The sequence below is a fragment of the Orcinus orca genome, chromosome 1 (assembly GCF_937001465.1).
Source record: "Orcinus orca chromosome 1, mOrcOrc1.1, whole genome shotgun sequence".
In the NCBI taxonomy this organism is placed as follows: Eukaryota; Metazoa; Chordata; class Mammalia; order Artiodactyla; family Delphinidae; genus Orcinus; species Orcinus orca.
Window position 1 is genome coordinate 147,403,503 of NC_064559.1, and position 25,630 is coordinate 147,429,132.

Consider the following 25,630-nt stretch of genomic DNA (forward strand, 5'->3'; position numbering starts at 1 on the left):
TGTGGTTTCATGCAAATTTTAGGATTGTTTTTTTTATTTCTGTGAAAAATGGCATTGAAATTTTGATAGGGATTGCATGAAATTTGTAGATCACTTTGGGTAGTACGAACATTTTAACAATATTAATTCTTCCAATCCATGAACATGGAATATTTGCCACTTATTTGTTTCTTCAATTTCTTTTGTCTACAGCTCACAGTTTCCAATGCACAAATACTGGGTTGGCGAAAAAGTTCATTTCGGTTTTTCCATAACATGGCAAAACCAGAACAAACTCTTGGTCAACCCAATAATTCTCCTCCTCATTTAAATTTATTGCTAGGTATTTTATTGTTTTCATGCAGTTGTAAATGAAATTTTACTCTTGATTTCTCTTTCCAATAGTTAGTTGTTGGTGTATAGAAAGGCAACTGATTTTTGTATATTGATTTTATTTCCTGAAACTTTACTGATTTCATGTATTAGCTTAAATATTTTTTTGGTGGACACTATAGGGTTTTCTATATATAATATCATGTGATCTGCAAACAGAGACAGTCTTACTTCTTGCTTTCTGATTTGGATACCTTTTATTTCTTTTACTTGTCTAATTGCTCTGGCTAGGACTTCCAGGTACCAAGTTGAAAAAAAGTGGCAAAAAAAAAAAAAAAAAAGAAAAGAAAAGAAAGAGAAAAGAAAAAAGTGGCAAGAGTAGGCATCCTTGTGTTGTTCCTAATCTTAGAGGAAAAGCTTTTGGCTTTTCACCAATGAATATGATGTTAGCTGTGGGCTTGTCACATATGGTCTTGATTACGTTGAGGCCTTCTATAACCAGTTTATTGAGAGTTTTTATTACTAAAGGAGGTTGAATTTTGTCAAGTAATTTTTCTGCATCTATTGAGATAATCATGATTTCCTCCTTCATTTTGTTAATGTGGAGCATCACATTTATTGATTTGCATATCTTAAATCATACTTGCATCCCTGGAATAAATCCTACTTCATCTTGGTATATGATTCTTTTAATCTAGTATTGAATTCAATTTGCTAATATTTTGCTGAGGATTTTTGCATTTATGTTCATCAAGGATATTGGCCTGTAATTTTCTTTTCTTGCAGTGGCCTTGTCTGGCTTTGGTATCAGGGTCATGCTGGCCTCATAAAATGTGTTTGGAAGTGTTCTCTCCATTTCTATTATTTGAAAGAGTTTGAGAAGAATTTGTATTAATTCTTCTTCAAATGTTTGGTACAATTTCACAAGTGAAGCCATTTGATCCTGGACTTTTCTTCGTTGGGAGGTTTTTGATTACTGATTCAAAATCTTTACTAGTAATTGATCTGTTCAGATTTTCTATTTCTTCATGATTCAGTTTGGTAGGTTCTGTGTTTCTAGGAATTCCTCCATTTCTTCTAGGTAGTCCCATTTGTTGGTGTAAGATTGTTCCTAGCATCTCTTATGATCCTTCGTATTTGTGTGGTATCAGTTGTAATGTCCCCTCTTTCATTTCTGAATTTAAGTCTTCTCTCATTTTCTCTCAGTTAGTCTAGTGAAAGGTTTGTCAATTTTATGTTTCAAAAAAACAGCTGGTAGTTTCACTTACCTTTCCTATTTTTAAGTCTCTATTTCATTTATTTCCACTCTGATCTTTACTATTTCCATCCTTCTATTATCTTTGTACATAGTTTCTTCTTTTTTGTTTTTTTCTTTCTAATTCCTTGAGGTGAAAAGTTAGGTTGTTTGAGATCTTTCTTTCTTCTTAACTTAGATGTTTATTACTATGGACTTCCCTCTTAGGACTGCTTTGCTACATTCCATACATTTTGGTATGTTGTGTTTGCATTTTCTTTAGTCTCAAGGTACTCTTTGATTTCCCTTTTGATTTATACTTTGACCTGTTGGTTGTTCAGTAGCATGTTGTTTAATCTCCACACGTTGAATTTTCCAGTTTTCTTCTTGTAATTGATATCTAGTTTCATACCACTGTGTTTGGAAAAGATGCTTGACATTATTTCACACTTCTTACATTTATTAAACTTTTTTTGTGACCTAACATATGATCTATCCTGGAGAATGTCCCATGTGTACTTGAGAAGAATGTGTACTCTGCTGTGGTTGGATGGAATGTACTGTAAATGTCTGTTAAGTCCTTCTAGTCTAATGTGTAGTTAAGTCCAGTGCTTTTCTGTCTGGGTGATCTATCCATTGTTGAAAGTGAAAATTTGAAATTCCCTACTATTATTATATTGCTATTTATTTCTTCCTTCATATCTGTTTATATTTGCTTTATATATTTAGGTGCTCCAATATTGGGTGCATAAATATTTATAATTTTTATATCCCCTTGATGAATAGACACTTTTTTCATTGTATAATGACCTTTGTGTATTGTTTCAGCTTTTGGCTTAAAGTCTATTTTGACTAATATAAGCATAGGTACACCTGATTTCTTTTGGTTTCCATTTGCCTGCAAAATCTTTTTCTAATCCTTTACTTTCAGTCTAAGTATGTCTTTAAAGGTGAAGTGAGACTCTTGTAGGTAGCATATATTTGAGTCTTTTTTAAAAAATTTCTTTCAGTCCCTCTATATCTTTTGATTGGAGAATTTAGTCCATTTACAATTAATTGTAATTATTGATAGCTATGGACTTACTGTTTCTATCTTGTTAACTATTTTCTGGCTGTTTTTATAGTTTTTGTTTCTCTCTTCCTCTCTTCCTTTGTGATTTGATGATTTTCTGTAGTGGTATGTTTTGATTCCTTTCTTGTATCTACTATAGGTTTTTGCTTTGTGGTTATCATGAGGCTTACATAAAATATTTTATACTTATAACAATGTGTTTTAAGCTGATAACAACTACAAATGCATACAAAAGCTCTATGTTTTATACTCAAACACACATTTTATACTACAATGTTGTTTGGTTTTTTTTTGCGGTACGTGGGCCTCTCCCATTGTGGAGCACAGCCTCCGGACGTGCAGGCTTAGTGGCCATGGCTCACGGGCCTAGCTGCTCCGCAGCATGCAGGATCTTCCCGGACCGGGGCACGAACCCATGTCCCCTGCATCGGCAGGTGGACTCTCAACCACTGCGCCACCAGGGAAACCCACTACAATGTTTTTGATATCACAGTTTACATCTTTTTATATTGTGTATCCATTAACAAGTTATGTAATTATAGTTCTTTTTAATACTTTGTCTTTAACCTTTATACTGTAGTTCTAAGTTATTTACCTACCACCATTACAATTTTAGAGTATTTTGAATTTAAGTGTATATTTACCTTTACTGTGAGTTTTATACTTTCATATATTTTTATGTTACTAATAAGAATCCTTTTGTTTCAGCTTAAAGATATCCCTTTAACATTTCTTGTAAGGCTGCTCTACTGGTGATAAACTTTTAGCTTCTGTTTGTCTAGAAAACTTTTACCTCTCCTTCAATTCTGAAGGACAACTTTGCCACATAGATAGAGTTTCTTGGTCAGCAGATTTTTCTTTCAACACTTTTAACATATCATTCTACCTCATTCTGGCATGCAAATTTTCTGCTGAAAAATATGCTTATAGTATTATGGGGATTCCCTTGTATATAAGAAGTTGCTTTTCTCCTGCTGCATTTACCCACCTTTTAACTTTTGAAAATTAATTTTATGTGAGTCAGTATGGATCTCTTTACATTGATATTCTTTGAGCTTTCTGGATCTGGATGTCTCTTTGATTTTCCAGGTTAGGGAAGTTTTCAATCATTATTTCTTTGAATAGATTTTCAGCCCCTTTCTCTTTCTTTTCCTGGGACCTCTGTAACATGTAAAAAGTACATTCTTTTTAATTTTTCTTCCTCTAATTGGATGAATCCCACTGCCTTGTCTTTGAATTCATCAATCCTTTCTTTCTTTTTGAATTTTCTTTTATTTTTTTATACAGCAGGATCTTATTAGTTATCCATTTTATACATATTAGTGTATATATGTCAATCCCAATCTCCCAATTCATCACACCACTACCCACCCCCACCACTTTCCTCACGTAGTGTCCATACGTTTGTTCTTTACATCTGTGTCTTAATTTCTGCCCTGCAAACTGGTTCATCTGTACCATTTTTCTAGGTTCCACATACATGCATTAACATACGATATTTGTTTTTCTCTTTCTGACTTACTTCACTCTGTATGACAGTCTATATCCATCCATGTCTCTAGAAATGACCCAATTTCGTACCTTTTTATGGCTAAGTAATATTCCATTGTATACATATGCCATATCTTCTTTATCCATTCATCTGTAGATGGGCATTTAGATTGCTTCCACGTCCTGGCTATTGTAAATAGTGCTGCAATGAACATTGGGATGCATGTGTCTTTTTGAATTATGGTTTTCTCTGGGTATATGTCCAGTAGTGGGATTGCTGGGTCATATGGTAATTCTGTTTTTAGTTTTTTAAGGAACCTCCATACTGTTCTCCATAGTGGCTGTGTCAATTTACATTCCCACCAACAGTGCAAGAGGGTTCCCTTTTCTCCACACCCTCTCCAGCATTTGTTGTTTGTAGATTTTCAGATGATGCCCATTCTCACTGGTGTGAGGTGATACCTCACTGTAGTTTTGATTTGCATTTCTCTAATAATTAGTGATGTTGAGCGGCTTTTCACGTGCTTCCTGGCCATCTGTATGTCTTCTTTGGAGAAATGTCTATTTAGGTCTTCTGCCCATTTTTGGATTGGGTCATTTGTTTTTTTAATACTGAGATGCATGAGCTCTTTATATATTTTGGAGATTAATCCTTTGTCCATTGATTCGTTTGCAAATACTTTCTCCCATTCTGAGGATTGTCTTTCCACCTTGTTTGTAGTTTCCTTTGCTGTGCAAAAGCTTTTTAAGTTTCCTTAGGTCCTATTTGTTTATTTTTGTTTATATTTCCATTACTCTAGGAGGTGGATCAAAAAAGATCTTGCTGTGATTTATGTCAAAGAGTGTTCTTCCTATGTTTTCCTCTAAGAATTTTATAGTGTCTGATTTTACATTTAGGTCCCTAATCCATTTTGAGTTTATTTTTGTGTATGGTGTTAGGAAGTGTTCTAATTTCATTCTTTTACATGCAGCTGTCCAGTTTTCCTAGCACCACTTATTGAAGAGACTGTCTTTTCTCCATTGTATATCCTTGCCTCCTTTGTCATAGATTAGTTGACCATAGGTGCATGGGTTTATCTCTGGGTTTTCTATCCTGTTCCATTGACCTATATTTCTGTTTTGGTGCCAGTACCATATTGTCTTGATTACTGTAACTTTGTAGTATAGTCTGAAGTCAGAGAGTCTGATTGCTCCAGCTCCGTTCTTTTCCCTCAAGACCGCTTTGGCTATTTGGGGTCTTTTGTGTCTCCATACATATTTTAAGATTTTTTGTTCTAGTTCTGTAAAAAATGCCATTGGTAATTTGATAGGGATTGCATTGAATCTGTAGATTGCTTTGGGTAGTAGAGTCATTTTGACAATATTGATTCTTTCAATCCAAGAAAATGGTATCTCTCTCCATCTGTTTGTATCATCTTTAATTTCTTTCATCATTGTTTTATAGTTTTCTGCATACAGGACTTTTGTCTCCCTAAGTAGGTTTATTCCTAGGTATTTTATTCTTTTTGTTGCAATGGTAAATGGGAATGTTTCCTTAATTTCTCTTTCAGATTTTTTATCATTAGTGTATAGGAATGCAAGAAATTTCTGTGCATTAATTTTGTATCCTGCAACTTTACCAAATTCATTGATTAACTCTAGTAGTTTTCTGGTGGTATCTTTAGGATTCTCTATGTATAGTATCATGTCATCTGCAAACAGTGACAGTTTTACTTCTTCTTTTCCAATTTGTATTCCTTTTATTTCTTTTTCTTCTCTGATTGCCATGGCTAGGACTTCCAAAACTATGTTGGAATAATAGTGGTGAGATTGGACATCCTTGTCGTGTTTCTGATCTTAAAGAAAATGCTTTCAGTTTTTCACCATTGAGAATGATGTTTGCTGTGGATTTGTCATATATGGCCTTTATTATATTGAGGTAGGTTCCCTCTATGCCCACTTTCTGGAGCGTTTTTATCTAAATGGGTGTTGAATTTTGTCAAAAGCTTTTTCTGCATCTATTGAGATGATCATATGGGTTTTCTTCTTCAATTTGTTAATATGGTGTATCACATTGATTGGTTTGCATATACTGAAGAATCCTTGCCTCCCTGGGATAAATCCCACTTGATCATGGTGTATGATCCTTTTAATGTGTTGTTGGATTCTGTTTGCTAGTATTCTGTTGAGGATTTTTGCATCTATATTCATCAGTGATATTGGTCTATAATTTTCTTTTTTTGTATTATCTTTTTGTGGTTTTGGTATCAGGGTGATGGTGGCGTCATAGAATGGGTTTGGGAGTATTCCTTTCTCTGCAGTTTTTTGGAAGAGTTTGAGAAGGATGGGTGTTAGCTCGTCTCTAAATGTTTGATAGAATTCACCTGTGAAGCCATCTGGTCCTAGACATTTGTTTGTTGGAAGATCTTTAATCACAGTTTCAATTTCATTACTTGAGATTGGTCTGTTCATATTTTGTATTTCTTCCTGGTTTAGTCTTGGAAGGTTATACCTTTCTAAGGATTTGTCCATTTCTTCCAGGTTGTCCATTTTATTGGCATAGAGTTGCTTGTAGTAGTCTCTTAGGGTGCTTTGTATTACTGCAGGGTCTGTTGTAACTTCTCCTTTTTCATTTCTAATTTTATTGATTTGAGTCCTCTCCCTCCTTTCCTTGATGAGTCTGGCTAATGGTTTATTAGTTTTGTTTATCTTCTCAAAGAACCACCTTTTAGTTTTATTGATCTTTGCTATTGTTTTCTTTGTTTCTATTTAATTTATTTCTGCTCTGATCTTGATGATTTCTTTCCTTCTTCTAACTTTGGGTGTTGTTTGTTCTTCTTTTTCTACTTCCTTTAGGTGTAAGGTTAGATTGTTTACTTGAGATGTTTGTTGTTTCTTGAAGTAGGATTGTATTGCTCTAAACTTCCCTCTTACAACTGCTCTTGCTGCATCCCATAGGTTTTGGATCATCGTGTTTTCATCGTCATTTGTCTCTAGGTATTTTTTGATTTCCTCTTTGATTTCTTCAGTGATCTCTTGGTTATTTAGTGATGTATTGTTTAGCCTCCATGTGTTTATGTTTTTTACGTTATTTTCCCTGTAATTGATTTCTTATCTCATAGCATTGTGGTCAGAAAAGATGCTTGATATGATTTCAATTTTCTTAAATTTACTGAGGCTTGACTTGTGACCCAAGATGTGATCTATCCTGGAGAATGTTCCATGCACACTTGAGAAGAAAGTGTAATCTGCTTTTTTGGATGGAATGTCCTATAGATATCATTTAAATCTATCTGGTCTATTGTGTCATTTAAAGCTTGTGTTTCCTTATTAATTTTCGGTTTGGATGATCTGTCCATTGGTGTAAGTGAAGTGTTAAAGTCCCCCACTATTATTGTGTTACTGTCGATTTCCTCTTTTAGAACTGTTAGCAGTTGCCTTATGTATGGAGGTGCTCCTATGTTGGGTGCATATATATTTATAATTGTTATTTCTTCTTCTTGGATTGATCCCTTGATCATTATGTCGTGTCCTTCCTTGTCTCTTGTAACATTCTTTATTTTAAAGTCCATTTTATCTGATATGAGTATTGCTACTCCAGCTTTCTTTTGATTTCCATTTGCATGGAATATCTTTTTCCATCCCCTCATTTTCAGTCTTTATGTGTCCCTAGGTCTGAATTGGGTCTCTTGTAGACAGCATATATATGGGTCTTGATTTGGATCCATTCAGCCAGCCTGTGTCTTTTGGTTGGAGCATTTAATCCATTCACCTTTAAGGTAGTTATTGATATGTATGTTCCTATTACCATTTTCTTAATTGTTTCAGGTTTGTTTTTGTAGGTCCTTTTCTTTTCTTGTGTTTCCCACTTTGAGAAGTTCCTTTAGCATTTGTTGTAGAGCTGGTTTGGTGGTGCTGAATTCTGTTAGCTTTTGCTTGTCTGTAAAGCTTTTGATTTCTCCATCGAATCTGAATGAGATCCTTGCTGGGTAGAGTAATCTTGGTTGTAGGTTCTTCCCTTTCATCACTTTAAATATGTCATGCCACTCCCTTCTGGCTTGTAGAGTTTCTGCTAGAAATAAGCTGTTAACCTTATGGGAGTTCCCTTGTATGTTATTTGTCATTTTTCCCTTGCTGCTTTCAATAATTTTTCTTTGTCTTTAATTTTTGCCAATTGGATTACTATTTGTCTTGGCGTGTTTCTCCTTGGGTTTATCTTGTATGGGTCTCTCTGCACTTCCTGGACTTGGGTGGCTATTTCCTTTCCCATGTTAGGGAAATTTTCGACTATAATCTCTTCAAATATTTTCTCGGGTCCTTTCTCTCTTCTCTTTCTGGGACCCCTATAATGCGAATGTTGTTGCGTTTAATGTTGTCCCAGAGGTCTCTTAGGCTGTCTTCATTTCTTTTCATTCTTTTTTCTTTATTGTGTTCTGCAGCAGTGAATTCCAGCATTCTGTCTTCCAGGTCACTTACCCATTCTTCTGCCTCAGTTATTCTGCTATTGATTCCTTCTAGTGTAGTTTTCATTTCAGTTATTGTATTGTTCATCTCTGTTTGTTTGTTCTTTAATTCTTCTAGGTCTTTGTTAAACATTTCTTGCATCTTCTTGATCTTTGCCTCCAGTCTTTTTCCAATGTCCTGGATCATCTTCACTCTCATTATTCTGAATTCTTTTTTCTGGAAGATTGCCTATCTCCACTTCATTTAGTTGTTTTTCTGGGGTTTTATCTTGTTCCTTCGTCTGATACATAGTCCTCTGCCTTTTCATCTTGTCTTATCTTTCTGTGGATGTGGTTTTTGTTCCACAGGCTGCAGGATTGTAGTTCTTCTTGCTTCTGCTGTCTGCCCTCTGGTGGATGAGACTATCTAAGATGCTTATGCAAGTTTCTTGATGGGAGGGACTGGTGGTGGGTAGAGCTGGCTGTTGCTCTGGTGGGCAGAGCTCAGCAAAACTTTAATCTACTTGTCTGCTGATGGGTGGGGCTGGGTTCCCCCCGTGTTGGTTGTTTGGCCTGAGGTGACCCAACACTGGAGCCTACCCATGCTCTTTGGTGGGGCTAATGGCGGACTCTGCGAGGGCTCACGCCAAGGAGTACTTCCCAGAACTTCTGCTGCCAGTGTCCTTGTCCCCACAGTAAGCCACAGTCACCTTCCACCTCTGCAGGAGACCCTCCAGTGCTAGCAGGTAGGTCTGGGTCAGTCTCCTATGGGGTCACTGCTCCTTCCTCTGGGTCCCGATGCACACACTACTTTGTGTGTGCCCTCCAAGAGTGGAGTCTCTGTTTCCCCCATCCTGTCAAAGTCCTGCAGTCAAATCCTGCTAGCCTTCAAAGTCTGATTCTCTAGGAATTCCTCCTCCCATTGCCAGACCCCAGGTTGGGAAGCCTGACGTGGGGCTCAGAACCTTCACTCCAGTGGGTGGACTTCTGTGGTATAAGTGTTCTCCAGTTTGTGAGTCACCCACCCATCAGTTATGGGATTTGATTTCATTGTGATTGTGCCCCTCCTACTGTCTCATTGTGGCTTCTCCTTTTTCTTCGGATGTGGGGTATCTTTTTTGGTGAGTTCCACCAGTGTCTTCCTGTCAATGCTTGTTCAGCAGTTAGTTGTGATCTTGGTGCTCTCGCAAGAGGGAGTCCATCAATCCTTTCTTTCACTAGATCTAATCTGCTATGAATCCCCCTATTGAATTTTTCAGTTCAATTGTATTCTTCAGCTCTATAAATTCTGTTTGATTTTTTTTTTTGGGATATCTTCTATCTCTTAATTGAATTCTCATTTTGTTCATGCATTTCTCCTTGACCATGGTAAGCATCTTTATGACCATTATTTTGAATTCTTTACTAGTTAAATCACTTATCTCTGTTTCAGAAATATCAGTTTCTGGAAATATATTTTGTTTTTTTTATTTGGAAAGTATTCCCTTGTTTCTCCTTCTCTTTTTTTTTCTTGACTCTCTGTATTGCTTTCTGTGCATTAGATAAAACAGCCATCTTTCCCAACTTGACAGAGTAGTCTCATGTAGGAGATGAGCTTCATTAATCAGCCCAGCCGAACCTTCTGATTCTCTCAAATCTTTGTGATTGTCCTAGTCACCATAGTTAGTTTAGTGGCTCTTAGTAATTGAAGGTGTACCTAGACCTGTCAGGGTCCCAAAGTGGAGGATCACAGTCAGAACCTAGATGCCGGTTGATTAGATGCTAAACCCTTAGGCAGCAGCTGGGAAAGTATGTAGATTATCCTTTCAGGGAGAAACTAGGAGGTGGCTTTTGCCTGCACCCTCTGCACTGAGCCAGGATGTATAGCCATGGTCGTGGTGGTGGTGGTAGGGCATTCCTTTACCATTTAAAAATGGATTCTTTGTTTTCTACAGTCCTGTGAGACTCATTTGTGCAAGCCCTATTAGAGCCACACAAAGGGGAGACCATGACTCGGGCAGCAGCTGCAGAAACTGGGGCACCACACAGGTGTATAAGCTCCTTCCAAAGAGATGTTGGTGACCTGCTCCCCCTGGGTCCATGGAGGACCACAGCTAGCTCCAAGAGTGTGCAAACTAGAAGCTGGAATTTTAGGCACAAGGTTGTAAAGTGCACAGTCAATCCCCTCCCAGGAAGAGACTGGAAAATGGGCGTTTTTGCCTGCTCCCTCTTTGCTAAGCCTGGGGGTATAGTGATTGCTAGCATATGTGCCTGTTAAGAACTGCTTCTTTGTTTTTTATAGTCCTGTAGAACTTGTAGAAACAAGCCCCTTTGGCTATCAGAGCTAAGTGTTTTGCGGGGTCTGTCTCTTGGGTGGGAGCCTTAAAAGTTGGAATCCTTGATGTGCTGCCCAAACCCTTCACTCCTCAGGGAGAAGCTGAGAGTTGGGGGTATTGTCCTGATTGCATGGTGTTGTACCAGGGGTAGAGTTTATGGCGAGTGTGTTTCAGCCTTTCCTACCATTTCAACGTGGGATTTTCATAGTTGCCTGATGTGTAGGAGTCACTCAGCTTGTTTCTGGATTTCTCTCAGAGGAAATTCCTCCATGTGTAGCTGTACATTCAGTGCATCTGGGGGAGGAGGGAAGTTCAAGAGCCTCCTATGACACCATCTTTGTCCCTCCTGCAAAGGATTTCATATACATTGCTCTAAAGAACATATATAAATGGTAAATGAACACATGAAGAGATCTTCAATATTAGTCAATAGGGAAATGCAAATCAAAACCATAGTGAGGTACCAATTCATACCCATTAGAATGTCTAGTATCAAAAAATGAAAAATAACAAATTTTGGTAGGGTGAGGATAAATTGGAACACCTGTGCATTGCTGGTGGGAATGTAAAATCACCACTGATTTGCCACTGTGGAAAACAGTATGGTGATTCCTTTAAAAGTCAAAAATTTGATTGCCATATGAGCCAGCACTTCCACTTCTACATATATACTCAAAATAATTGAAAGCAGGGACTCAAACAAATACTTGCACACCAGTGTTCATAGGAGCATTATTTGCAATAGCCAGAAGGTAGAAACAACCCAAATTTCCATTAACAGATAAAGGAATAAGCAAAATGTGACATATACATACAATGAAATGTTATTCAGCTCTAAAAGTAAATGGAATAATGAATCTTGACAATTGAATGCTAAGTGAAATAAGCAAGACACAAAAGGACAAATATTGTATGATTCTACTTATACGAGGTACCTAGAAGAGGCAAATTCATACAGACAGAAGTATGACAGAGGTTACCAGGGACTGGGAGAAAGGGAGAATGAGGAGCTATTGTTTAATGGGTACAGAGTTTCTATATGAGATGATGAAAAGTTCTGGAAATTGATAGTGATGGTAATTTCACAAAATCGTGAATGTACTAAATGCTACTGAATTGTACACTTAAAAATGGTTAAAATGGTAAATCTTATGTATATTTCACTGCAATTAAAAAAGTTTTAAAGCACACTTAAAATTTTACTATATTTTTTTGATTCCTAGAGTTTGCAAATCATTAATAGGTTTAAATATCTCCTTCTCATAGAGGCCCAGAACAACATTTCTAAATTCCTAAAATGCTGCCTGAGATGCTGTTTCTGGTGTTTAGAAAAAGCAGTAAAGTTTTTGAACAGAAATGCCTATGTTATGGTAAGTAGCTTATTTTTATTTACTAAACTGCTTCTTTGCAAACCCAAACCCCATGTCTACATTTCCATCTCTAAAGCACTTGTGCATCAAGCAGTTGAATTTATCACCATGTTGTTATAAGAATTTGTGAATCCAATGCATCATTCAGGGCTATGTTTTCCTAGTTGAGACAGTAACTTAACTGTAGTTCATTATTACCTTCAATACCTTTTCGGAGAGGGAAAATATTATTTACCTTAGAAGTATAAAAATGTGCTAGATTGAAAATGATTTTGTTTGTATTTGACATAGTTTAGTGGGAGGAAAGCTTACCTAGTCTATGTTTCACTGTGAAAAGAAAATATTCTTCTAATTCTGGGATTTACATATTTTTAAGGAAGGGTCTATTTCTTTTTATGATTCTTATTTTGAAATGTGTGGGAACTGATAATGCATAGCTGAATTTGTTACTTATTTCCTATGGGAATATGGAGGCTTCTAAAGAGATTTCTTTTTAAATAGGGGATCCAAAAATATTATTCTAAAATTTAGCAGCTACAACCTTATAACACTTGCATATTATCACAGCGATATAGGGTCTGCATGGGTGATTCAAATAGTTATGGACATTCAAAGAGTCATTAATATACCTCCAGTGAGAATATTGTATTGAGCCTTTTAATCAATAAAGCAAGGGTATTGGAAGGCACTAGGTTTCCTGAGAGTAGTTTTTAATGTGAACGCTACAACATTTAACCCATTCAGCAACAAACCATGGCCAAAACACTCCAAAGACAGAAGCTGTGTCCTGGGATTTGAGACGAAGACCTACCTGTTTGAAGCTGTCTAATCCCCATGGAGTTAAGGGCAAATAGCAACCAAAACATACCTTATTGTCAATGACTCTGAGAGTTGTGCAGAGTTGAGGACACACACTGCCCAAGCCTCCCATGAACCCAACTGTTGGAAAAAGGAATGAGAATAACTGTGTGGGTGACAGAATTAATTCATGTTCCTGTCACTGGATTGTCTGTTGGTCTTGTTAAATTACGTTACTGACTCCAGAATAATATCAACTGTCTTCCTCAGATTGCAATATATGGCAAAAACTTCTGCAGGTCAGCGAGAGATGCTTTCAATCTGCTGATGAGAAATATTTTAAAGTAAGTAATCAGGTTGAGCATGGCAGTAGATGATTTGGTGAAGCTTTAGCATCCATACTTCACATGTTGGTAGTCTTATTAGACATGAATCTTATCTTTTATTTTAATAGATTTAAATCTTCACCTTCACACCATTAATTTCTTCATATGTTTTAGAATTATTGCTCCCATCATCCACCTATGCCTTTATACCCACTGGCACTTATTCATTTTTAGTATCCCCTATGCTCAAGAAATTCCCCACATGAACATTATCATCATGTTTCTGACTATTCCCCCCTCCCAAAATTGACAGAGTCTGAGTGAACAAAATCAGAGAACCAGTGCAGCCATCCTCAGGATTCAGGGTATCCACAGTCCTCGAATTAGAGAGAGAAATGCTGACACCACCAATAGCACCTGACAGCCTTACAATGCCATCTTCTGTTTACTCCATTATAAATAAGTCAGAAAATCATGCCTGGGTTCTAACTTCACTTCTTGCATTTAACAAAGGCCAAATAAAATTTCAGCAAAGACACATCAAAATGAACTCATGAATTATTTACTCTCATAAATTTCTGATAACAAATATAATTTAAACACAAAATTATACTTTCTTTTTTCTGATCCTCAGAGTTGCAGTTATGGATAGAGTGACAGACTTTGTACTAATCCTGGGGAAGATTCTAGTTGCTGGGTGTATAGGTAAGTAGTAGTATTAGTAATAGTAGTAGTAGTAGTAATAAGTTTAACATGTGCTTAGAAAAACTTCTTTACTACAAAAAGCTATGTTCCTTTGCAAATGCACAATATACATGTTCTGCCTTTTCACTCTAGGTGTCCTGGCCTTTCTACTCTTCACAGAAAGACTCCCAATGATTATAGTAGGACCAACATCTTTAAATTACTACTGGGTACCTTTGCTGGTAAGAGCTGATGTTTTAGTAAGTTTGGGCTGCTACAACAAAAATACCATAGACTGGGTGGCTTAAACAACAGGGATTTATTCCGCACAGTTCTGAAGACTGAGAAGTCCAAGATCAAGGTGCCCACAGATTCAGTTCCTGGTGAGAGCTTTCTTCCTAATTTGCAAAGGCATACTTTCTTGCAGTATCCTAACATGGTAGAGAGAGATTTCATCTCTCCTGTCTTCTCTTATAAGCGCACTAATCACATTCACAAGGGCTCCATCATTGTGACTTCATTACTTCCTGAAGGCCCCACCTCCAGATGCCATCACTTTGGGGATTAGGTTTCAACATATGAATTTTGAGGGGACACAATTCATTCTATAGCGTCTGGGTAACATTTACTCTGATTTATGAGAAATGGCAAAATAAAAAACCAAAAAGGAATAGGAGAAATAATGATAGCTAACATGATTGGTCTTACTTTGAGGCCAAGCCTCATTCTGCTTTAGAGCTGGGGTCCCTTGGAAGCAACCCCTGAGACAGAGGATTGCATGCAGAAGGCTTATTATGAAGTGCTCTCCTGAGATACACTTGAAAGGAAGTGAGGAAGACAGGCCCAGGCAAAAGAAGAAGCTGACCCATGCGGCAATTATAGCTGAAGCCTCAGACATAATTACAGGAAATTCTGACAAAGGGACTAGGCCTCTGTATGCTGCATCAGGCAACCGTTGGCCAGGGGTTGCCCTCTGAATGATGGTGTAACCTTGGGTGAGGCAGTTCCCTGCAAGAGCAATTCCTAGTGAGCAAAACAGCTGAGTCATCAGCAGCCTACATACATTCCCAACAACTAGGGGATAGATGTGGCATCTGGAGAGGACCTGGGGCGAGCCCTGAGAGATCTATTACAGTATATTAACTCACTCAATCCATGTGTCATAAATACCATTATTACTCACTTTCTCCCCTTCCCCACCAACAATCTTATGTAGGAAGCCCAGAGATGTTAGGTGACTTGTCGAGTGAGTGCCTGAGCTGTGATTAAACCTAGGCAGTGTATGCTCTTAACTCCTATGCTTTACTGCCTCAGTGTGCAGGATCCTAAATCTGGGATGTTTTTGGTAGGCACTGGGGATAGTGATAAGAAAATTGGCAGGTAAACTAGTACATTTTGTTTAAATCCCAGTACAAAGGCACTCAAAAACTTTATCACTGAATTTTGTACATTCCTATATTGAAATCTTTTCCAACACAGAGTATTTCAAAGCGTCCTCATCATGATTTTATTTAAAACTGCATTATTGTTCTTTTGGACAAGTTAATGGCATCTTCATTCTCTTCTCTGCTCATTTACAGACAGTCATGATTGGATCTTACCTAATTGCACATGGATTCTTCAGCGTCTATGCAATGTGTATTGAAACAATTTTCATCTGCTTCTGTAAGTTTTCAGTATATGTGTTTTCCCCCTCTGGTGGATAACCAAAAGATGAAAAGTTTAAGACCCAGTCTTTTAGCTGGCTTGTGGATTTGCTATGACCTGGCTGAAACTGCAAAACAGTTTATTTGGAAAGAGACATTGTCTAGTAGATGCTTTGTAAACGTTAAAGGCTCAGAGATGGAGTTTGCAAAGCACTGGAGGGTCAGGCATCATGGCATGGTGTTAGCATGAAATTATTTTAATTTCTTAATGTTTTCAAATTTATAATAATGATTGGCTTCTGTTGTGCTTTATTAACAACTGAAGACATAACTGGGCTTTGAGGCTGGGCTTTGGGGACTCTGAGGACAGCCTTTATACCTTCTGATAAAGCCAAGCTGGCAATGGTTTCAAAGACACATAGGGCCAATTCACACTGGGTAACACGATGACAAATAGATAGGATTCATAGAGAGGCATGTTTAGGAAATGGCTAGATCAACTCTGACGCATAGTGTTAAAATACTTCAATAGAGCTTTCATCACTGACTTCTTCACTGTGCTTCTATGTGGCATGTGCACCTCACGTATGCAGAATGAATATGTTTTCTATTAATACCTCATCTTTTTTTTTTTGCGGTACACGGGCCTCTCACTGTTGTAGCCTCTGCCGTTGTGGAGCACAGGCTCCAGACACGCAGGCTCAGCAGCCATGGCTCACGGGTCTAGCCGCTCCGCGGCATGTGGGATCTTCCCGGGCTGGGGCACGAACCCGTGTCCCCTGCATCAGCAGGCAGACTCTCAACCACTGCGCCACCAGGGAAGCCCCAACACCTCATCTTAAAAGCCCTGGAGAACCTAGTGCCCATCAGGAGCTTGATCTGTCCTTACCTTCAACCTAGATAACGTAGGGTCACAGGTGAAAGAACAGAACTTGTTAGCCCTACAACTAATACCCCCTGAGAGATTATTTCTCTGGCACATTGCTCTTAAGAGAAGCAGAGAAAACATTCTATGACAGGGCATTACTGAGTGATCTACTTGTATAAAATGAACAGTTTATTTTTTAGTGTAACTCACAGCACCAACTGCATGCTGGGGTCAGGAGAGGATATATATATATATCTCCCTAAAGATACTAACTTTAGGGAGATATATTGAAGGAAAAAACCTTCTAGAAAATGGTTTGATTTTTTTTCTGAACATTTAACAAATCAATTTTCAATAACTGGACAAATTAATCAGGAGAACTTTGTGTACAAGTTAGCTCTTCCTCTGGCTATAAATGGAACTGGAATGTTTAATCTTTTCCTAGTGCTTCAGTGGTTTGTCAGGAAAAGCCATCTACAAAATACCACATGAACAAACTTCAGCTCAGGTATGAGGTGGAAGAAGGAGCATGGGAATAAGGTAGCTTAAGACACAGAAGAGATGATCTTGAATGTTCAGAGGTCTCTCCTTTCATCTCAAATGCTAATCATGGGAATGAAACTGGGAGAGCCCACTGGGATCTTCCTGATTCTTGTAACTGAAAAGTTTTCTCAAAATGCATCCTGGGAAATGTTTAGAACCTATCAGTTTCCAATCTTTGGAAGCTTTGGCAAATCTTGTAGATTTTAATTTTGACAGTAGATTTTAAATTTGAGCACTAAGAAATGTTTTCCACTCATCTATATTACTAATTGCCAAGTTCTTGAAAAGCAGGTATAATTTCAGCCTTATTTAACACATTGTGTGTTGAATGTGAATAGTTTCTTTTTGGATGTTCTTGTCTTTGATAATAAAGAACAAGAGAAGCCAAATTGTATTTTTCTTCCCTCTGCAGCTGTTACTATGGGCAACATCTAACTTTGGAAAATTTTCTTCTTAAATGATACTCTAAGGCAAATTATGATTGTGTGGAACTGTACCTTTTTAAAAACTATATACCTCTTTATACCTATTTTCTTGACTGCCAGAAAACTGGTGATTTTAAAAATGCAAACCATTTGCAAACAAACACTTCATTTATAGAGACATAGCATCCTTTCAACATTACAAGGCGATGAGAATTCTGGTCCCAGGATGGGAAAAAAACAATAGTTGTAGATGATTATTTTCATTATTATGTGATTGATACCACAGTTCCTACCAATCCCTCAAAAGTAATAATGATATAAATATACAACATATGATATGTGATATAAGATATAGAAATATGATTAAGGAAAAAAGAACAAAAATGTTCAGCATCTATCATGTTCCCTTCTTAGCTTTTCATTTTGTATGTGGGGAAAGTCACTGTGAAATCTAATGTAAAAATCTAATAAACCAATAATCCAACCATTCCTAAGAGAGTATGATGAAAAATAACTTAGATTTATTCCATAAATCTGTGATTATGCTATATGGTTTTATATGATACTTCTTATCCTGTATTTCATAATAAATAAAGGCTAAAATAGCATAATATTTTTAATATACTAGTCAAAACAGTTTCAAGTTGCATTTATATATTTATTGAGATAGATATTATCAGCTGTGAATTATATGTATCTGCAGGAAATTTAATTCCATGCAAACTTCTCCTTGCTTCTCAGCATCATTCTCATGTTTGTCCCCAATCACCCAACAGATGTGTGCTCAGTGAATATCCATCATTTTATTATTAGCCTAAGCAAAGCAGGAATATAAACTCATGTATTACAGAAGTCAGCAAACACTGTATTAGCTTTTGAATATAATCTGAGGTAAACTACAAGGATTTAGGACAGGACACCATTTAGTTAAGTAGGATGAGAACTGAAGTAGGTGTCAAGAGACTGGGTCCTCACCTCATCCTGTTGCCCCAGAGCTTTCAATTTCAGGAGAATCATTTTACATCCCTGGGTCTCAGTTTCTTCATCTGTAACATGAGGGTGTGAATTACCATTAAAACAGACTTTGAACTCTGAAATTCAATTATTCTCTACATTTATCACACCATACTTTTTATTCAGCTTCATCTCAGAGGATGTGGCAATTTACCTCTCTGAAATGAACAGTCGTTAGAATTTAAAGATAACACATTTGAAAGGACATAAAAGATCTTATTAACCTTTAAACTATCAAAATAAACCTCTTTGGAGTGGGTGGGATTTAGGAAGTTTCAGTGCTTCCTGGCAGAGGTTGAAGCTTCTTACTTTGACCAGCATCAGCTACTTAACTGCACTAATTTGTCTTATATTTGACTTTCTAACACTGCTTTCTCTGATTTTTCCCTGTTCGACTCTCCAATTTATAAAAATGCATATAATTGTTCTGCTGCTGTTGCTGCTTTTGCCTGCTTTGGCTGCTGCATATACAGGTGAAGATCTGGAAAGAAATGATGGATCTACAGAAAAACCCTACTTCATAACCCCTACCCTGCACGGAATTCTGAACAAGAAGCAACTAGTTCCCCAGAAGCAGAAAGAGTAGAAAAGCTCCAAACAGTGCCATTCATTTTTAAGTAGAAGTTTTGTAAATTAGGTCATTTGTATTTGAAAATGATGCTTTTAAGTAATGTGAAATTTCAGTGCTTATTCCTAAAAAGCGAGAACTTGGTACCATCTGAGGTATCAGGCAATTGATGACAGTAGCCTCTGTGAACTAGGATACTTTATAGTGGTCCCAGCTGAAGAGCGAGGTGTAAATGTCACACATTTTTTTAAAGTCTATAGCTGAAAGTGTTTCCAAAACTTTTATAACTTGGCATGCTGTTTCCCATTGCAGCATTTTGATAGCCTTTCTTTTTATAAATGTATATTTGTAAAGGGTATTCAGGAAATTTTTGAAAGCACTATAAATGTGTAATCAATTAGCCATAAAAAGATTGATTTATAGTTAACCAGCATATGGTACTAAATTTGTAAATATGGTGCTATGGTTATATTTATACTGTTCAAGCTAGTGGACAACATTCTAAACTGTGATTAAACTTGTATTAATGGTTCCCTAGGAAGTATATTTCAGTAAGTGATTCGAGACCATAACAAACATATAGACGTTAATGTTATACAGGTTCCATAGGCTGCATTACTAGGTAAAAATTACTGTGGAACCTTCATAGGCCATTTTGTTTTAGTGAAATTATATCTATAGTGAAGTTGAATCTGAGTTCTGGAATGTCATTTCCAATAATATGAACCTCTGGCCACCATGAAAATATTCTGAGCAGAACTGAGATGGCCACATAACTCATGCCATTTGTCTGTAACCCAAATAGAGATAAATCCCTATTTTCCTATGCCCATCATATAGAAAATGGGTATGGATCTGTTTCAGAAGAGTGATTATATCTGTTATGAGTTTCTAGATTAAAGAGATGATGTGGCTTTTTTCTATAAAAAGTTTAATTTTAGCTTAACTTTCGGTGAAGAAAGAGAAAAGATAAGAAAGACACTTCAGATTTTACTCTAAGGAAATATTAGCCCTTCATAGGTACCTCATCTTGTACCTTTACAAGAGGCATACTGTAGGTTAGGAAATCTCTTCCTGAAGGGTTTAGGAGGAGAGTTACTTTCATACTCCACCCTTGCTGGCCAGAGCAACAAACCAGGCTCTGGCGTAGCAAAGCATGAATCAGACACTCACGTACTTTGCCTATCCATCTCCTATGTGCAAGTGCATATGACATGGCAAACAGTGTAACAATGTACCCCAAAAGGACCATTGAATCAATAGTATCCTTTTGGCTTTTACACTAAGTTTGTGTATAAGGATTATTTATGTCTTGACAGAAAGGAACATGTTGATCTAACATTTTGATCTGATATATGATCCATGTATCCAAGAAGAGAGTCAGAAATGTATTTATTATTGTTATAAATATAAATAGTAATTTACTTAATGACCCTGAAGTGTGGGAACCTAGACTTAGACTGACTTCATAGCAGCTTAATAGCAAGAAGCTAATGAATAGGGGAGATTTTCAAAATATTGGTCCTTCTATGGCCACCGTCTTGCTCTTGGCTTGCTTTCTTGAGATTACTGTAATCAAAAGTGTCATTTGGCTTCATACCTTGGCTAATACCTTCTTCACTCTCATGCTCCTTGAAGTATAATTCAGAGAACAGTGATAACCTATCTTTCTAGATAGTTATTATTTTATTATTCAGTAATACAGGGTTCACAACAAAAATCTAGTAAAATGGTTACCTCTAACTTAAATACTGAAAAATTATAAGGAATAAGTCCCCTTTTAGGAGTAGTTGAAAAATTCATAATGATGAAACAATTTTAAATTTTTTGTGTACGTATCAGAATCACTCTGAGAAATTGTTATAAATATTGATACATGTGCCCCCCCCACCCCAAGAGATTCTAAGTATTTGGGTGTGGGGCAGCTTGTGAATTATTATAAAGTTCTCTAGTGATTCTGATACACATAAAAGTTGGAAAATCACTTGCATAAAATATAAATCAACATGTGTGAAATCATTTGGCCTATTTTTTCCTTATAAGCCTGGCTGTTCTAGGAGTTAGAAAATTGAGAAAGACAAAGGAGATTAATTTGGAGAATTCTAACAATCATAACTTCTGTATTTTAGATCCTTGGTACTAGATGGGGGCCCATGTTTTAAATGCTTAACATTTAAATCTGCTGATTAGACCAGAAAATTCTCCACAGTAAAAGTATTCACTGAACTATATGGAGATAGATACATTCTGAACTTGGCTATATTTTAATAATATAACCCTTGGTTGCAAAATCATAGGAAAAGCAATGTCGTTTGGTTCAATAGTCTTAATAAATATTCTTTAAAAATCTCTAAGTATAGAAGTTTTAACTATATTATGTGCTTAATTCTAGTTAGAAAAATATTTTTCATTAATTACTTCTTTGTATAATTGAAATATAGAGAAAAATGAGTTGAGAAAAATTTAAAAGCCACTTTCTTATAAAGAAATTAAGATAATAACTGAAAAAACAGAGCCATACTTCTAAAAATTTTGGGTTCAAAGATTTGAAATATATTGAAAATTTACAAATCTTTTAAAAAAAAAAAAACTGTACCACCTAAATTGTCGCTCGAAAAACAAAAGCAATCTTGAACTAATATGGTAACTTAGAAGGCAAGTTGAATACATCATACTTTTTAGGAATTTGAAGGTGAATTTAGAAATTCCTCATACATCTTGTTTTTTTGTGTAGTTACATTTGCTCTCTAAAAGAAGATAAAACTTATTTCCTTAATCATGCAGCTGAGAGGCACGTGCTATTGGCAGAATCAGACCTGGTACACAGAATGAGATAATATCTTATTGATATAATAACAAGGGCTGATTGTTTTCTCATAGTTATGTTTACAATAATGTTGATGCCAAACTATGCTGTTTTTTAGAATAACATTTTGAACTGCTGTAAAGCAAGTATGCAGCAGATGGCGATGTTACTTCTCTTACAGTTTTGCTTTGATATTTACCCTGTGCCATTCTTCCTCCTAGTGGAAGATTTAGAAAGAAACGATGGTTCTGCTGAAAGACCCTATTACATGAGTCAATCTCTGCTGAAGATTTTGAACGAGCAAAATGCACAAACTAAGAAGCAGTAGAAGTGCAAACTCTGGTCATCCTGCAGCGGTGTTACCTTTCCCTCATCTGCTGTGTATGTGCTACACTTGTTTCATAAGTGCTTTGTGTATGGAACACTGTATTCACGACCTTGTTGGCTTTTATTTGCATGTTTTATACCAAAGCTTATACTGTAATACGTGAAGCCATCAGAAGTTGCAAGGGAATTGTTAATAACACGGAACATTTTTTATACTAAGATCTTTTGTTTTGTAATTCATTTTTAAATAGAATGGCTAGGATGTTTTGAAAATGCTAGTGAATATGTTAATATTGTTTTAAATATTAGATTGAAAAATGATACATTATTTAAATTGGTAGCTCCTAATATATTTTTAAAATTACAACTAAAAGACTTCTGCAGGGAAAATTGGTAAACAAAGTAAAACAGAAGATTTTAAAGTTTTCCCCACTCCTGTTTGACAATAAATCGGTAAAAGGAGCGCCACATTCCAGATTTTGCTCTAAGTATAGACTGTTTCCTATTAAACAAATTGTCAATCATCCAGCCTTTACGACTTAGTCCTCTCTGACAAAGTGCCTTACTGGCTGTTTAATATTACCCAGCTTTTGTGGGCAAGTTTACACACATTGTTTAAAAAAAAAAGAATCCTGCAATGTTTAGTGATTAAAACAAGTCTTCTTGCATTTGTTTTTTCCTTAGCTCACTGGTTGAAAACCATTTGTCATTTCAGTATGTTTGATATCCTCACTATATAGACTACATTTTGCAGCATAAACAATTTCCCTTGCGCCTAGTGGACATTCATGAATGTGTACTACACGCAAGAAAAAAACCTGAAAGGACACTTGTTCGGTTTGTTTTTTTACTAAAAGTGAGTTTAAAATGTAATCTTTTCTATGATAGATATTTGAAAATACAATAGGTATAAGACTACATTTCTCAGTGTTTTACACAGATTGGAAAGGGAAACTTGAAGAAATTACAAAGGGAAACTTTACCCCTAGAAAGGGTGCTCACAGATGTCATGTACTGAATAGCTCCATTTTAAATGATTGTTTATTATCATCAATGAGCGTTCTATGTATGTTATTTCCATTTTCTAACTTTTGATATGAAATAATCAGTTTATTCATGTTACTTTTTATTGTGCTAATATGAACAAGAACATAATTTCTAATTCAATTTTAAATAATTTTATTAGTACTAACTTTAAAGAAAATGATTTCAGTTTGTTACTCAGTGTTACAGAAAGAGTCCATAAAACATTCACCCTAAGGGAATGTCAATCACACAATGATAATTTGTGAAAGCTTTGAGACTCTATAGTAAGTTCCTAGCAGTTTATCTATTATATTTAAATGTGACTTTGGATATTCTTTTATGCCAAAAACGAACTCATATGAGCACAAGACAGTCTGAGCTCTATAGTCAGTATGCTTCTGCTGTGCAGAAATATTAGGAACATATTGTCTAAATATCTTTGATAACTAAACTGTTTAATATTTAATGAAATTTGTTGTTACTCATTGTTTTAAATCTATTTGTTTTTTCTTCTAATAAAGATTTAGATAAGAAAAAGCTCTTTGCTTTTTTATTTCTTTAAGCTAGAAAAACCCATCTATCATCATGACAAAATCTCCTCTGTATCAAATATCTAGGTTTTTTTTTTTAAATCTAGATTTATCTTTAAACAACTTGTTTTCCACTTTTTCTCTAGCTGTGCACTGATTGCCAAACCAAATAACTGAAGCTGATAATTTATACAAAGTAAATAAGTCAAAGCTAAATGGATAAGAAATGGAGTTTTTTAAAAACCCAAACAACAGCCTAAATTAGTTAGTTGGTCTTTGTTTTAATTTGCCAAAAGTTTGCTCAGTCCCACATTTGGTTTGGCCAACATTCATAAGAAGCAAATCTCATCATTTTAAAGGCAGGGATAAGTTTACAGAATATAAAAAATGTGAACACAAATTAATAATACTTTCTAAGGCAAGATTAAATGTCCCTATCGCTGGTTTAGCTCAGGCTAAAAATTTTCTTAGGTTCGGATATTCCTTAACAAATCTATGAGTCTATTTTAAAATTGAATTAATTATATGTTAAATCTTCAAACTTAATTTTTCTTTAAAATTTAATAGGTTTCTTTAAATGAAAACATAAATGTTGCAGTTTTCAAGGTTGTTTTAAAATGTCCTATATTGGGACTTCCCTGGTGGCGCAGTGGTTAAGAATCCGCTTGCCAGTGCAGGAGACACAGTTTCCAGCCCCGCTCTGGGAAAATCCCACAGGCCCCAGAGCAACTAAGCCCGTGCGCCACAACTACTGAGCCTGCGCTCTAGAGCCCGCAACAAGCCACAACTACGGAAGCCCACGCGCCTAGAGCCCGTGTTCCGCAACAAGAGAAGCCACTGCAATGAGAAGCCCGTGCACCACAATGAAGAGTAGCCCCCTCTCGCCACAACTAGAGAAAGCCTGCGTGCAGCAATGAAGGCCCAATGCAGCCAAAAATTAATTAATTAATTTTTTAAAAAATAAATAAAATGAAATAAAATGTCCTATATCTAATAAGATGTTTGTTAATATAGCTACTGGTTCTTTTCTTATTTAAAATAAAAATATCATTTGGCTTCCAGAAGAAATCCAAACCTGCTTTATATTTTAATAAGTCCCACTTTTAGATGATAAAGCACTGATCATATTTGTAAATAAATTGTTTGAAATTGGACTATGACTGATTTGATTTTTCTATGTGCCTAGAAAGTTTTAAAAAGAGTTTGTGAAATCACACTATTAAAGGTTCTGTAGGATCATCAGGCGTAATGCAGTTATTATTTAAAATAATATTGGAAAGCAGGCTGTATGCAACAATTCCTTATTTTTCTTTTACTATATAGTTGACCAGCACTCATTCCAATGTATGTTCTTTCACTTTTACAAGTGGTACCTCAGGAAATTGCTCTTAAACTCTAACCAGGCATAGCAATTATCTTTAGTATTATCTGACTCTAGATGCTTTATAAATCAGTCTTTGTTGGCATAAGATATGGGGACAAAATTGAACAAAAATCATTATTGCAGACCATGGATATGAAATGGTGTTGACATATTTTCCAGTTTCTTGCAAATATTATCCGTAGATGTTTGCAAAGGTTTGTATTTTAAAAACATAGCTATATGATTATAAGAATACAATTGAATAAATCATTGATGAAAAGAAATATCTTACCAATATAGCAAGAATAAATTACTTCTCCAAAATTACTTTCCATATACCATGTCTCTAGTCTTGGGGCTAAAATGGGTATTGACGATTTCTCTCAGGACCTAGCTTCATTGCTAGTGAATCAAAACCCAGAAAACAAAGCCAACCCCCATTAAAACAAATGTAAATTCATTTATTCATGAAAACTGAGTACCACTTTATG

The 25,630-nt window shown here is 36.0% G+C and overlaps 1 protein-coding gene across 4 annotated transcripts in view; it reads left to right on the forward strand.

The window, feature by feature from the left end:
* The window catches only part of SLC44A5 (solute carrier family 44 member 5), a 373,758-nt gene extending 348,939 nt beyond the window's left edge, over positions 1 to 24,819 (forward strand). For 3 of the 4 annotated variants that reach the window (XM_049707145.1, XM_033405972.2, XM_049707148.1), the window contains 6 exons: positions 12,112 to 12,215; positions 13,284 to 13,357; positions 13,974 to 14,044; positions 14,177 to 14,265; positions 15,604 to 15,688; positions 18,993 to 19,554. In XM_049707145.1, the coding sequence (XP_049563102.1) occupies positions 12,112 to 12,215; positions 13,284 to 13,357; positions 13,974 to 14,044; positions 14,177 to 14,265; positions 15,604 to 15,688; positions 18,993 to 19,105 (536 nt within the window). In that variant the 3' untranslated portion in view covers positions 19,106 to 19,554. Of the gene's footprint in view, positions 1 to 12,111; positions 12,216 to 13,283; positions 13,358 to 13,973; positions 14,045 to 14,176; positions 14,266 to 15,603; positions 15,689 to 18,992; positions 19,555 to 22,114 lie in introns of those variants that run through there. The other variant, XM_033405973.2, reaches the window with a different exon arrangement.
* Positions 24,820 to 25,630: the final 811 nt, after the last annotated feature.